Below are 15,166 nucleotides of genomic sequence, written 5' to 3' on the forward strand. Positions count from 1 at the left end.
AGCCTTCTGATCGGGTTACTAAGACCAGTTGGTGCTAGTTTGTACTGCATACCAGAGACTGACATGACAACAAACAGACTCTTCAGCTCCCTTTTGCAGATGGGCGTCAGTTTGCTGGGTGATTAGGGCTGCTCTCAAAGATGACTCTGTCTGTGAAAGAAGGCATTTGTAACTTGGGTTATATGACTTCCTGCTGTATTTTATGAATGTGATTCCCTACAAAACTGGCAATGTAGTTTTGATCCCACAAAGTCACTGATTAGAAAGGTACTTTTTTAAGAGCAAAATGCACAAAGGGTCTCAGCTTTAAACTATAAAGACTCCTCCATAAAGAATGGATATTTCAAGTTCCTAAATTAACTTCTTGAAACATACAGTACGTCTTGTGGCATGTTTCCTAGTATACTAAATGTCTCCACTTATCAGCTTATATGGCTGTTCAAGCTTCTCAGGAAAGAAACATATCCATCTTTAGCTTCTCATTCCTTAGACATTGCTGTAAATAAACAGCTATTGCAGCTGTTTTTTGGCAGCCTCAATAACACATTAATCAGCTCTCACTATTGTTCCAAGACTGACTTGAAGCATATTTTAATTAAGTACCCCAAACCCCTTAAAGGCCTGCATTGTATGAAGCAAAAGTCATAGGTCATACTTTTGGAAGTAAAATTCCACCACGTATCGGTTGATTGCGATTGAGCACTGAAAATACCAAACTTTCATAACTTATCAGTTGAAAGTCCTTCTCACATCATTCTCAGAGTCAACATGAGTGAATGTATTGTGAGACTGGAGAATCATTACAGCATATGCATGATACTGTAGTTGAACCACTTTCAATAACCAAGATGGTTTTTCAAGTACAATTTAACAGGTAAAAGAATTTGTCAAAGGAAGTTTGACAATACTTGCTTAGTGAACAAAGAAAGATCTTGGTTTAATTTCTGCACATCTAAAATGTTCATCATTGCTCAATAGTTACTTAGTAACTCTATTAAAAAACGAACAAGGAACAATGCAATGTAAAAGATGCATTAACAGCACGGTTACTTGAATACTGCGTGCTTAACGTGCTTACCAGACACAACTGCAATACAGTTCTGTATAACATTTTTTTAGGTTTAGGTAATTGAGTGATTATTGAGCTTAGCAACGTTTTTCTGACTGCCAGTCTTTAAAATTTCTTCCTTTTTTCGGAAAATTACATAAATTATTTAAAACCAGTGCTTTTGTGAGAAGAAAATACAGTAATTTCCAGGCACATAATAGATATTGGTTCATGTTGAACCATTATTAATGGTTGCATTTTAAAACGGTTATTTCAGTTGTAGGCAGTGTTTTTTTCTGAAAAACAAAATGGACTGCACATGGTGACAACACCTGTGGCAAATCCAGGCCACAGCCTGGTCAGGTCCTGGCCTTTCACACTCCTGCCGTGACTCAGTGTGCTCCCCTGTGTCGGGCCCTGCAGGCGTTCCAGCGCCAAGTCCACGAGAGCCTGACCCAGCTGGAGCTCATCAACAAGCAGTACCGGCGGCTGGCGCGGGAGAACCGCACGGACTCGTCTTGCCACCTCAAGGAGATGGTCCACAACGGCAACCAGAGATGGGACAACCTGCAGAAGAGAGTGTCCTCCATCCTGCGTAGACTGAAGGTGCGTTAGCTGCCATCCGTGCTATTAACATGTGCCTTAACACGTTGATGGATGAAAACTACAAACTACAAATGCCAGCCATCCCATTTCTGCAGGACTCCAGTGAGCTTATGTACTACTAATTACCTTTTGCCATTTGCCAATTCCCTTTTGCCAGTGTTATTTTTTTATTTAACTTCCTTATAAGTTACTTCAGGGTAAAATAAAAATAATTATAGTAGATATATCAAAATCATTACATACTGATACATTTTCGGCAAATTGGGATCTGTTTTTCCACTGCAAAATGTGGGTAAAATCAGTATGTATGGAGGTTGAATTTTGTCGCCTTTGGAGACGATGACTAGGATGTACAGTAGAAGGATTAACATGTTTGCATGTGTCTGTGTGATTTGAAGCACTTTATCTGTTTTACAGCACTTTATCAGTCAGAGAGAAGAGTTTGAGACAGCCAGAGATAGTATCCTGGTGTGGCTGACAGAAATGGACCTGCAGCTGACCAACATTGAACACTTTTCTGAGTGCGATGTGCAGGCGAAGATAAAGCAGCTCAAGGTGGGAGAACAGTTTCAAAAGAATTACCTACTGTACACACTGCTGTTCAAAAGGTTGGAAACATCAGGAGATTTTTCTTGAAACTTATTTTCAACTTTTGTAGTAAACTGCAGATAATGTATTTGGAAAGTTATACAACTTTATTTTATATAGTGTTTTGAAAGGTGGCTTCTGAGAGCGCTAGATAAAATGATGAGAACAATAAAATAATACACAAGATATGTACAATGAGAGGAGACAGTAGATGGAGATGCTAAATACAGGTAGGAGCAGAGGGGTAAATAACAGAACCAGTTAAATAAAAGCCCTTCAATAGAAGAAGGTTTTGAATCTAGATTTGAAAGAATCTAAGGAAGTTGACTCTCTAATGGCCTTAGGGATAGAGTTCCAGAGCTTTGGGGCATAACAGGAGAAGACCCTATCACCTATAGAGTGTAGACGGGCTTGGGGGGATAGACAGGAGACCAGACAGGAGCGAATGTTATGAGGTGGGGAGTAGGATGATGGTAGCTCACTGAGGTGCCAAGCCATGCAGAGCCTTAAACGTGAGCATGAGGATTTTGATGTCGATATGAAACCTCACAGGAGACCAGTACAAGGACTCCAGGATAGGAGTAATGTGATCACTTGCACTAGACCTGGTTAGGATTCTGGATGCTGATTTTTGGAGTTTGTTCAATGTAGATTTAGAAATCCCAGCGAGTAGAGTGTTACAGTAATCATTTCAGGAGAAGACAAAGGTGTTGATCAGTTTTTCAGCAACAGTTAGCAGTAACATAGGATGTAGTCTGGTGATAGTTCTGACGTGAAATAATGATGTTTTGACAATATGTTGCACATTTGGGTTGAATGTTTAGAGGTTTAGATTAAGGAAATTCTGAGTCATCCATGTTTTTATGTCAGAGGTGCAATTAGAGAGAATGGAGACAGCCACATCAGTATCAGGTTTGGTAGGTCTGAGTATCATCAGCTTAGAAGTGGTAGTTGATGCCATGTGATCTTAAAAGCTTATCAAGTGGTAACATGTAAATGCTGAAAAGTAGGGGGCCCAGTATCGAGCCCTGAGGAACACCAGACTTAAGTCCAATTTCAGACCTAAATCCTCCAAGAGACAAAGTTATCAGAGAGGTAAGACTTGAACCATTTAAGAGCAGTGTCCGAAACTCTCAACAGTCTCAAGACGAGAAAGATATCATGGCTAACAGTGTTAAAAGCAGCACTGAGATCAAGAAGGATGAGTATAGAAAGAGAACCAGAATCAGGGCGGTTTCTGTGCTGTGAAGTTGACGGAACCCAGATTGGAGGGGTTCGAAAAGGTTATTTGCCATGAGGTGGTTATGTAACTGAAGTGTGACAGCACGTTCTAGAATTTTTGCAAGAAAGGGTGAGTTGGAGATGGGGCGAAAATTGTTTAGATTGTCCAGAGCAATGTTTGGCTTTTTTGGCACGGAGGTAATGGCAGGAGTTTTGATGACCATTGGCACAACACCAGTGCTCAAGGATTCATTTATTATTAGAAGTGAAACAGGCTGAAAAGTGAAATAAAGTGGTGGGAATGGGATCTAATAGGCAGGTGGTGGATTTCATATATCCGAAACCAGTTTACTAATCGGTGCAGAGTCAAGATAAGAGAAGTCGGAGAGAAGGGAGCTAGTCAAGTTTGGCGAGTAGGAAGGAGTAGTGAAAGTGACATTTCTTGTGGAATGTTGGATGTTGTCGATCTTGGAACTAAAGAAATCTAAAAATGTGTTGCAAAGTTGCAATGAGACAGCTAATGTGGTGGTGCAGTTTGGCTTTAGCAGTCTGTTGATGGTGGAGAAAAGTTGTCTAGGGTTGTTATGGTTATTTTCAATGATGTGAGAGAAGTAGCTGGATCTAGCAGACTCTATTATATCCTTATATTCAGACAAGTAATGTTTCCAATCCTGATAATATATGTTTAGGCCAGAAAGACGACACCTACAGTACATTCACGTTTCTGGGAAACTGCCTTCATTGATCACAGATGGTCAATATACCAGGGGGCAGAGCAAGAAAAGAGATAATTCAAGTTTTTTGAGGAGTGAAGGTGTCGAGGGCAGATAAAAGAGTGCTATAAAGCAAGTGTATTTTGTCCTCTAGAGGATCAAAGGTAGAGAAACAAGATAAGGAGGGTAGAACAGAATTCGTGAACCTAGGCTGATCAACTGATTGCCATTTGTGAAAAGTTATGGAGCATGAGGGGGAAATGTTAGAAAGAGGTAATTCCAGATTAAAGAGAATAGCTAAGTGGTCAGAGAGGCCTAGTTTGAGGGAAGAGAAGTGAAAAACAAAAGAGTCATTTGCAATTATTAAATCAAGGGTGTGTCCTTTGTCATGTGTTGGGCTAAGAACAAACTGGGTTAGATCAAAGCATCCCAACAGAGTTAGAAAATCCTTAGTTAAACTGGAAGACTGTGAGTCAATATGTACTGTATATTAAAGTCACCTAGAATAAGGATCCTCTTAATACTGAGGCATGAAAATGAAAGTAAATCAGCAAACTCGCCTAAAAAGGCTTCATTAGGTTTGGCATCTAAAGTGTGGCATCTGGGGCTCAGAGGTCTGTGAACAGGCTCTGAGTTTGAGACATTAGTCCAGGCTCTGAGAATGGAATGTGAAAACATTCCACAAGAAAGCATGTACCACAAATGTTAATCAGACTAAAAGATTTAGCTGTGCCATGTCTGTTTGACATTGTCACCGCACATAATGTCACTGCACTGCGCTACAAAAATGGGTGGTCTATAGACCATGGCAATGATGGTAGAGTGGGGAACATATAAAACAAGACACTTAAAAGAAGAGGGAAGAAGTAAAGTAACAGAAAAAGAAGATTATAAATAACAATAATGTGCCAACCACTGCCTGGGAGATGAGGGAGGTCAAACAACCCGTACCCCAGAGGGACTAGCTGGTTGAAAAGGAGACCATTTTGTCTGTACCAGGTTTCGGTTAAGCACAGAAAGTCACGTTTTTTTCTGTGATAAAGTCACATGTGAGAAAAGCCTTTTCGTTCACGGAGTGGGTGTTTAATAATGCTGATCTCGCCAGTCTTGGGGAGCCAGGGGGCAGCGGAGTCGGTTCCAGGCACGGTAGAGAGGGCACATTTTTTAGGTCGATGCCAATCCAGGTTGGTCTTGCAGCCTTGTGCCGAGAGGCAGGGATGGTGACCCCGTAGGTGGACGAAGGAAAGAAATGGCATCCTGTGCTGCAGTGAATGTAATGCATTGGTCGCAGGATCCCAATATTATGGCAGTAATCATAAACGGTTTATGAGACAGGAATCGGTTATCTTCTTATTGATGCAAAGATATGTGTCAATCTAGGGATACAATGGAAAAGAATCAACAACATTGTTCTCTCCCTTGGCTTTTAGTAATACCTTTTAGTAATGCCAATTGGGATTTTTATATTTTTAAATGTTGAGTATAGAGATATTGGAGTAATAAATTTACCTGTGCCATGTCTGTTCTACATTGTCACTGCACCCCCTACAAAAATAATTTTCTTATTTCCCTCATACTAACTTTATGTCCTTGTAACTATGCAGTAAGTGTCAGGTTTCTTTGATGCTCAGTATCAGTTCAGCTGTGTATGGAAGTGTGGAAGATGGAAGTGTGTGATATTAGATTTCACATGGTTATACAGTATGATCCTGTCATTTCCTCTACTCACTTCTGTCTAACCTAATCTGTTGTTTCCTTTTTTAATTGCCTATCACTCTTGCTATCTCTGTCTCTCAGCAGTTCTAACTTCCACTTCACAATGGTTTAGAAGTTTTCATAAATCTGATCTGAGACATTCCAAATGTGAAAGAACACAAATTTTGTTTTGCACCCTATTTCCATTTAGGGGAAATAACTTTGAATTTGTGGCACAAAGCTTTTCTTATGGTTAAAGGCCAACCAGTGACAGCACACTTATCTTCTTTTAGAATAGACCCCTAAATATACATTAGGTATAGGTCATTTAACCACATGGATAAATCTGAACATTTCACAGACACTGTCAGCAACTGCATGTCTATACAATAAGAAAAGTAATATTTTATGAATCTGCACCTAAAAGGAAATGTATTTCAAGTATACCATACAGTTAGAAGATTTGCATGTAAACTGAAGTGTTTCATACTGTTCATAGGGTAGTAATGGTGTTGTTGCTTTCTGAACACACTTCACGATAACGGCTAAATAAACATGAAATGTTATTTCTTCCCTACAGTGTGCTATGACAGTGAAATGACTCAGGCTCTTTAGATAATAGTGGAAAATTAAGCTAATTATTTTAAATGTCAGATTCAGCACTTCCAAAATTTAGATGCTATGCTACAATCTCACAGGAGACATGCTGTGGATTAATGCTACAATGAAAGCTTTGCACATGACATTTTCAAAAGTAAAGACTTCTTGTGTTCTGAATATTCATTCCCAGCTGTTTTTTAGAATTAAATACCCTCATTGTTTGAAATTTCCCTTTATCTCCATATTATCATAATGGTATGACTTAATTGATGTCTTAAATTTTGTCTTCTTTAACAATTATTTGACATGTTTTTTGGGTCTGGATTTATAGTTTTGCGAGATTTACATCTTTAAACATTAATTAGTTTAAAGTTAATTTCAATTTCTCTTCTTAAATGTAAAAGTTTAGGTTTAAATCCATATTTTCTTTTTAGAAACCCAACAGTTTTTTAACCTGTGCATTTGACTAATTTGTTTCATGTGTTGATGTGATATGCTATCAGATGTGTTGCTACAATATTCATGCACAAAAGACTTTAAAATTAAGGATGTTAAATGTAAGGTTCCAAATAACACAGTAATGGTCAATTGATTTAAGCAAAACTAATAGAAGAAAAAAAAACATGCTATGTCTTTGACAAACAGCAAAGAAAATTGTGTGTCCTTTGGTTAAAAATCTTTTCAATAAGAAGTGCTTTTTACTCGATTGCTATTATTATTTTTAATTTTGCTATTATTCTAAATTGCGTTCATTTTTTCTACCACTTATCAAGGACTTCCAGCAGGAGATCACCCTCAACACTGGCAAGATTGAGCAAATCTTCCACCAGGGGGAGGCTCTCATTGAGAAGAGCGAGCCACTGGATGCTGCCGTCATTGAGGAGGAGCTGGAGGAGCTGCACAGATACTGTCAGGAAGTGTTTGGCCGGGTTGACCGCTACTACAGGAAGCTCATCCGCCTTCCGGTAAACAACAGCCTGCAGAGCCATCAAGTTGCACATAATGGATTCGGGACGCAATGTTTAAAACTGCTAGACTTTCTAGTTTTACTCGGAGACTTGTTTAACATTTCTTTCAAAAACCAATTTAATTAAAAAATACTGCTTTTTGGATTTATTGAGTCTCATAACTCATATCCTGCAACCACCCCCATTTCCAACCCAGGAGGTTCACAATTGGGGTTTTAGCTCAAATCATTCATTTTAATCTTGATAATCCCATCTATGTAATAATGAAGGTTAAGGATCAACAAAGAGATCAACCCTGCCGGTGGCCCTGACGGAGTTTGCTCACTCTGTTCCTCAGCTGACCGATGATGAGCACGACGTGTCCGACAGGGAGCTCGACCTGGAGGAGGCGCTAGAACTCTCCAGCCTGCCCTGGAGCGACCGGCCAGGGGACAGTCTGCTGTCGCCACAACCCTCCTCCGGCCATTCCGCCTCCCTGGTTCCCCCGCTGCGGACCGAGCGCTCGGGCCGGGACACCCCCGCCAGCGTGGACTCCATCCCCCTGGAGTGGGACCACGACTACGACCTGAGCCGCGGCTTGGAGACCATGACCAGGGCCCTGGCGCCCGAGCAGGACGACGATTCCCAGGACGCGGATGAGCACGGCAAGGAGTTCCACCTCCAAGGAGCTTCTGCCGTCACAGGTCGGTCAGGCCACACGCCCTCATTTGTTTCTGTCTCTTTTTTTTCCTCTGCAGAGCCTGAGCCTGACATCCGATATAGTACTATAATGACAAGCGTGACCATTATTAGCTTTTTTCCCCCACTTATTCTGCTATACGCTATACAGTATGTCAGTATCTGATTTTGTGTATTTGATCAGTTTGAGTATACTTCCTCCATTGGGCTTGTCCATTTTTAATTTTCAGGCCTACAGAAATGCAGCATAGTAGCTCATCTTTCTAGTAATTTCCCCCCTAAAATTTGATAAAGTTTTTTTTGGGGAAAAATCTACCAGCCAAAATGTGACTCCTTAAAGTTGCCTGGAAATGTGCTGCCGCTAGAACATCTCATATCCTTGGAACTGGGATTGTGACTCAAACAGCCTTTCATGTCGTATACATTTTTAAAAGGATGCTTGTCTTGTGTGTCCTTTGAAGGCCCGGTTTAACATAAAAAAACACCACGAATTGTGGTATTAACAGAATTGGATTCTCCATCTTCATTTCTTCAATGAAGGAGATCCATTTAGGGTTTCAAATGTTGCTTGTATGTCTTTTTTTCCAGATGTAGTGATTCCTGAGAGCCCAGAGGCCTATGTAAAACTGACCGAAAATACACTGAGGTCAACCTCTGGTAGGCAATACTTGCTGAAGCATGCCATGCCCCAGCTTATAAGGGAAATTAATATCCCTTCAGGCCTGATCTAACCTTCACTTATTCACTGAAAAGGCTAAACATCTCACTTTGAACTTACAGTTTGGAAGTTTTATTTGTCATAATCATTTAGACATAGAAAACATTCAGGCAAAGTTTCTAACCAATCATTTTTTTAACAGATTTTTATTTATTTTTTACATTTTAGCATATGTAATCTTTTGTGTTTTATCGTTTTGTAAAAACAGGAAAAGTCTTATGTTCATATTGTCTTTTCCTGTTTATATCATTGGGCTTTCATCTCATTTTGTGACAGCCAGGGAGTTTCCCACTAATCCCCTGCATGCATGTTTTCAATTTCTTGCAGGAAAAGAGAAACAATACAATTTATTTGATTTGCCTTTTATATTACATGATGCATGACAACCTCTTTAACTCTTTACATGGAGGGAAAGCCACTATCAGTTTTCAGAATGAGGAGAAAAAGAACGCACTCAATATATATTTTTATCCATGAAATGTGCTGATATTTACGTATCTTATCAATATCTATATGAATCTCTTTGCATGTCTATTTTCTACCGTTGTGTCTTGTGTTGTTTGTGTTGCATGCTATACTGTATGACATGTTTATTTAAACCTTGGTAGGTGACTAGAAGATTCTTTCCATGTGTAACAAACTTGTAGTTAGACTGTGCTTGATGTGACAGGTCATTCACTTTTGTGTTATTAAATTTATAGCTCTTCTTCCTCATGGGGGCTTGTAAATCTCCAGGTTCAATGTCTTTCTCTTGTTTCATGTGTTCTGAACCTAGAGCAAGAAAAATAAATAGATGAAAATTTTTCAATGTAAAAAACACATTTTGGGCATCTTACTCCCTCATACACAGCTACTGCAGTTATAACTGAGTAACTGAGTCAGTAATTGAGTCTGTAAGACTAGAGGTGTATCCCTTGTGTCCTGGTTAATTTCCACTTGCACAGTTCGGCCTCCCTGAATTCCCTCTTTAAATCAACTGGTAAAGAAATTTCTTACCTCTCCACTTGCTCTGCTGCGGTAAAGCTGCTGGGGCAGAATGACCAGGGGGCTGCACTTCAGTGGTGGATGAAATGGGTCCCCTTTGTATGTGTGAAGCATCATTGAATCTCTTTTGGATGAAAGGCACCGTACAGATGGACACTCACCATCAATTGTTATTAATTACTGCCTACATTTCAAAACATATCGCCACGTTCATTATTTGTTCATTATTTGTCATCCTTAATAACCAAAACATTCCCCTCAGGTGAGGCGGGATCCCTAGAAACACACATCAGGCAGCTGGACAAGGCCCTGGACACCAGTCGCTTCCACCTGCAGCAGACGGAGAACATCATCCGCAGCAGAACTCCTACCGGCCCGGAGCTGGACTCTACATACATGGGATACGTGAGTCCAGCACTGACCCTTTCTCTCAGTTTTTATTTATTTTTTATTCAGCAATAACAGGAACAATCTCTAGACATTACTTTCTTTTAGTTTTTCAGAATATTCTTTTGGGTGTTTTTTTTAAATAACTGTTGCAAGCACGTGGATAGAATACTCAACTCCTGCTCAAACTAAAAGTGTGAATAAATAACTTGTCAGGCGCCACATGTACTTGGAATACAACGTGGAGCACATCTCCTCTCCTTGTATTTCATTGCATCAGTGTGGGGTTTGTCATCCTGTGTGCTGAGTAAGAGCACAGGCTGAAAAATCTAGGCTGGCTTATTCTCCATCAGCACTGGGTTTCCTTTCCTCCTGGCGTGCACACAGTCTCTCCGGGCACACTTGTTAAGTTTCATATGAAGGCCAAAGTCACCCATGCCAGAACCTGACCCCCCCTGTATGTAGCCAATACTACATCAGCATACTGTGCAATGCAAACTTCCGACCTGTGGTATAACTCAGTTTAACTCCTCTTCCAGATGAGGCTGTTGAGCGAGTGCCGGGGTAGCATTGACACGGTGAAGCGGGTTGGATCTGTCCTGAAAGAGGAAGAGGACAAGCTGTCAGGGCTTATTAATCTCAACAGCACAGAAACGCAGACCTCAGGTGAGGAAACGCCGCTCACCAGCTACAGGACCTACAGAAACACTGCCAGTCCTCACCACTTCCACAGAAATGTTATTGATGAAAAGAGGTTTTTTGAAAGTCAGTGTAATAAGAAAATAAAGTGTAAATTTGTTGTTGTTTTTTTACAGAATTCTAGAATAATATAAATGATTTCAGAATTTAAACAGCGAAATAGCGTTAAGACAATGTTAGTTCACTTTGGTGTTAAACCTTAGAGAGACTGACTTTAAAAGCAGACCTTTAGAGTAAATCCCAACACAGGCCTCAGTCCTCATTGCCTTATATTAAGAGCTACTCCCTGATCTCAGGTGTGATTGAGCGCTGGGAGCTGATTCAGGCCCAGGCTCTCAGCAAAGAGCTGCGAATGAAGCAGAATCTCCAGCAGTGGCAGCAGTTCAACTCTGACCTGAACAGCATCTGGGACTGGCTGGGGGAGACGGAGGAACAGCTGGAGCAGCTGCGGCAGCTGGACCTCAGCACAGACATCCAAACCATCGAGCTCCGCATCAAGAAGCTCAAGGTGAGTTCAAGTTTCAGAAAGTACAGATTTCCACAACCATCGAGCTCTGCGTCAAGAAGCTCGAGGCGAGTTCAAGGTTCAGAAAAGCACAGACATCCAAACCATTGAGCTCTGCGTCAAGAAGCTCGAGGCGAGTTCAAGTTTCAGAAAAGCACAGATATCCGCAACCATCGAGCTCCGCATCAAGAAGCTCACAGTGAGTTCATTCTTCAGGAAGCACAGACATCCACACCACTGATTTACATATCAAGAAGATCAAGCTGAGTTTAGTCTTCAGGAAATTAGTAGCCCTGCATTTAGGAGATTTGTACAGGTGCTTACATCAGGTTAATTTGAGTTTATAGGTATAGTTTGCAGATGTGATGTATGAAAGAGGTGCTCTTCAATTCCATGTGTTCTATTTTTTTTTAAGCACCACAAAGACCCTAAACTCAGCACAGTCGTACTATCCCCGGGGGAAGATTTAAACAAAAATGACTTTCATGGTTGTACACACAATTTTTCCATTTTAACTTTGGAGACTTAAACTCCACCAAACATTTAATTTGCTCTCTTGAGAAAAATGTGGACAGACCCTTTTTTCTGGAGAAAAAAGGAGGGCTGGAAAGAAATAGGAGTGGCATGCAAAGGACTCCAAAGCATTGATCTGAAGATTCTTAAAAATCTATACACAAACTCCTGGATTTACTGGTCCCGTTCAAATTATGTTACTTTCCTGCAGTCCTAAAAGCACTGTCGTGCATTTAGCTCTCCACTGTGTGGTCATTCCTGCACATTTCCACACCCTCCTTTTTCACTCGGGGAGCAGTGGGATCAGTGGTCTCAGGTAGAGACTCAATAACCTGGGATCTGTGTCTGTGCAGGAGCTCCAGAAGGCCATGGACAACCGCAAAGCCATCGTGCTGTCCATCAACCTGTGCAGCTCGGAGTTTGTGCAGTCGGAGACAGAGGAAGCACAGGAGCTGCGGGCACGGCTGAGCCAGATGAACAAGCGCTGGGACCACATTGGCACGGCCATCGAGGACTGGCGCGGCTCGCTGCAGGATGCTCTCATGCAGTGCCATGTGCGTCATTCACTGTCCCTTCTACAGCACTTCGGAATCTGTTAATTACTCTCAATGGGTTGTATAATTAGGCTCAGCAGGATCTGTTTTTTGCTCCATACAAAATACTGTAATAGAAAAACACTCCTTTAAAGGGTTTGTGTTAATTTGCTAAGTTTATCTTGATAAACTACTCAAAACAACTCAATAATAAGCAAGTTAAAAGGTGTGTTTTTCACAACTGAAAACTAATATCTCAGCTGCCATGCATTAAGACTTGATATTTATTGTTCACAACATTTAAGTGTTTGATAAACTTTTTTTTTTTCAAAGACCGGAATAAGGCATCTCCTCCTGAGATTAAATTAAGGGGATCTGGGCAGGTTTAAGTTTGTGATCAATACATGAAAAACACATATGCACATACGAATTTAACAAGAACAGATAATCTTGCGTATTCATTCCTTTAACTGTAAGTAATAATAACACATAAGTGACTTAAATGAGCTAGAGATGTGTCATTTTTGAGACATTGTGCAAATGTACAGTTTAAAACTGTTCTTTAATTGTTAGCATTACATGTTCAGTTTTGGCTCAGATTTGGTTCAATTCTGATTATTAGTCACATAAGGATGTGCTATTTTTCTTCTTATAGTTTTCTGCAGTTTTATAAACCTTATAATTAGACTGGAACTTTCTACTTTTGGAGATTATTTTTGTTCATTTTTAGGGCAAGTGTCTAATGCCTGTCAATGCCTTATTTAAAACCATGTCAAAAGCCTAAAATAAATTGCATAAGCGGAAGTAGAAGCTCAGTGCCAAAAGGCTTTTAAAATGATCCTGCAAATGTCTCTTACTCTCCATGGCTTTTAATAGGCTTCTCTCAAGGAGCACTTCCACGGCATTCTGCTGTTGAACAGCCTTTTCTCAGCAACCCAACAGAAGGGTGCTTTATTAGAAGAAAAAACACTCCGTTCCCTCATATAATATATATATATGCACAGTCTTAAAATAAATTGTGCAAGTTCTCTGATTAAACAAAATGGTGTTTACCATGCCCTGACTTAAACATAATTGCTAAGATATTAAAATGCTTTGTTTAAACGTAGATATATGTGTTAATTTCTACATAACACACTGGAATACTGAAATCCACTTCACTTGATATTATTGTGCCATTCTATTACCAAAATATTTCAATAAAATAAATGAATAGATATATACAGTAGTGTTTGTGGCCCCAAAGTGATATACTGCTTTTTTATTGTGTACTTTTTTGTGTGTTTATATTACTGCAAACCCAGTTATCAGTAACTCCAACCTATGAGTAGTCTTAATTTAAAGCAGGATCTTTAACTGTTATTTTTATAAATCTATATTTATACTCAAGGTCTCTGTCCTCATTTTGCAGGATTTCCATGAAATGAGCCATGGACTCCTGCTATGGCTGGAGAACATTGACAGAAGAAGAAACGAAATCGTTCCCCTTGATTCTACCCTGGATACAGACACTCTCCAGGACCACCACAAAACTCTTATGGTAAAACTCTCAAAACTCTCATCTTCTGTTGTTCCTTGCTGCAGTTGCTGTGAAACCTCTGAGCTCTGTTACATATTCCCCATTTTTCTTATGAGCACTGAACATTAAAACTGTGATTCAGAAAGTTAGTCATTCGAAGGACTAAAATCTGCTCATTTTATGTGGGAATCAGAGTAATCAGAGTGCCAATATAATCCTCACCCACATACATGCAAAAATAGCATCTTAGTTTTTTTTAAGAAGATGACATGTTTTGTGTTGGTTCCTTTTTCCCTTCTTGCCCTTTTCTAATTGTCAATGTGTTGGTAAAATGGATGCCTTTTGACCACCAGCAAATTCGGCGGGAGCTGCTGGAGTCCCAGCTGAAGGTGGCCTCGCTGCAGGACATGTCCAGCCAGCTGCTGGTTAACGCCCAGGGGACCGACTGCCTGGAGGCCAAGGAGAAGGTGCACGTCATTGGGAACCGCCTCAAGCTGCTACTCCAGGCAGTCACAAGAGACATTAGGGAGCTGGAGAAGATGCTGGACATCACAAGCAGCCAGCAAGTGAGTCTTGTTCCCAAAATGTCCCCACGTACATATCGTAAATCCACATTTCCAGTGTTTTGGGGGAGATTTTGACAAAACTGTTTATAATTACATTATAATTACATTACATTAATATGTCGTTAGTAATAAATTACCTGGATGATGTGACAACAGCCACAGTGCACCTGTACCATCAGCTATCAGTAAGGGAGGAGAACAGAGTGATGAAGTCAATTCATAGATGGGGATTATTAGGAGACCATGATTGGTAAAGGGGAAATTTGGCCAGGATGTCAGGGTAGCACCCTTTACTATTTTCGAGAAATGCCCTGGGATTTTTCATGACCATGGAGAGTCAGGACGTTGGTCTTACGTCTCATCCGAGGGATGGCGCCTTTTTATAGTATAGTGTCCCTGTCACTATACTGGGGCATAAGGACCCACACAGATCGCAGGACGAGTGCCCCCTACTAGCCCCACTAACTCCTCTTCCAGCAGCAACCTTAGCTTTCTCAGGAGGTCTCCCATCCAGGTACTGGCCAGGCTCACATCTGCTTAGCTTCAGTGGGCTGCCAGTTGTGAGCTGCAGGGTGAAATAGCTGCTAGCATTCCAGACGAAGCACTAGGTTAACACAAGGCAGTT

At 40.6% G+C, this 15,166-nt stretch overlaps 1 protein-coding gene across 17 annotated transcripts in view; it reads left to right on the forward strand.

Annotated features, from left to right (window-relative positions):
• LOC148674773 (nesprin-1-like) overlaps positions 1 to 15,166 on the forward strand; it is a 229,771-nt gene that overhangs the window by 204,718 nt on the left and 9,887 nt on the right. For 14 of the 17 annotated variants that reach the window (XM_088625363.1, XM_088625374.1, XM_088625361.1 and 11 more), the window contains 11 exons: positions 1,472 to 1,654; positions 2,072 to 2,209; positions 7,245 to 7,436; positions 7,777 to 8,122; positions 8,706 to 8,774; positions 10,082 to 10,224; positions 10,746 to 10,872; positions 11,202 to 11,413; positions 12,277 to 12,477; positions 13,868 to 13,996; positions 14,329 to 14,541. In XM_088625363.1, the coding sequence (XP_088481489.1) occupies positions 1,472 to 1,654; positions 2,072 to 2,209; positions 7,245 to 7,436; positions 7,777 to 8,122; positions 8,706 to 8,774; positions 10,082 to 10,224; positions 10,746 to 10,872; positions 11,202 to 11,413; positions 12,277 to 12,477; positions 13,868 to 13,996; positions 14,329 to 14,541 (1,953 nt within the window). The remainder of the gene's footprint in view (positions 1 to 1,471; positions 1,655 to 2,071; positions 2,210 to 7,244; positions 7,437 to 7,776; positions 8,123 to 8,705; positions 8,775 to 10,081; positions 10,225 to 10,745; positions 10,873 to 11,201; positions 11,414 to 12,276; positions 12,478 to 13,867; positions 13,997 to 14,328; positions 14,542 to 15,166) is intronic. The other 3 variants (XM_088625369.1, XM_088625370.1, XM_088625377.1) reach the window with 1 other exon arrangement.

Source organism: Lepisosteus platostomus, chromosome 3 (genome assembly GCF_059453375.1).
Source record: "Lepisosteus platostomus isolate fLepPlt1 chromosome 3, fLepPlt1.hap1, whole genome shotgun sequence".
NCBI lineage: Eukaryota > Metazoa > Chordata > Actinopteri > Semionotiformes > Lepisosteidae > Lepisosteus > Lepisosteus platostomus.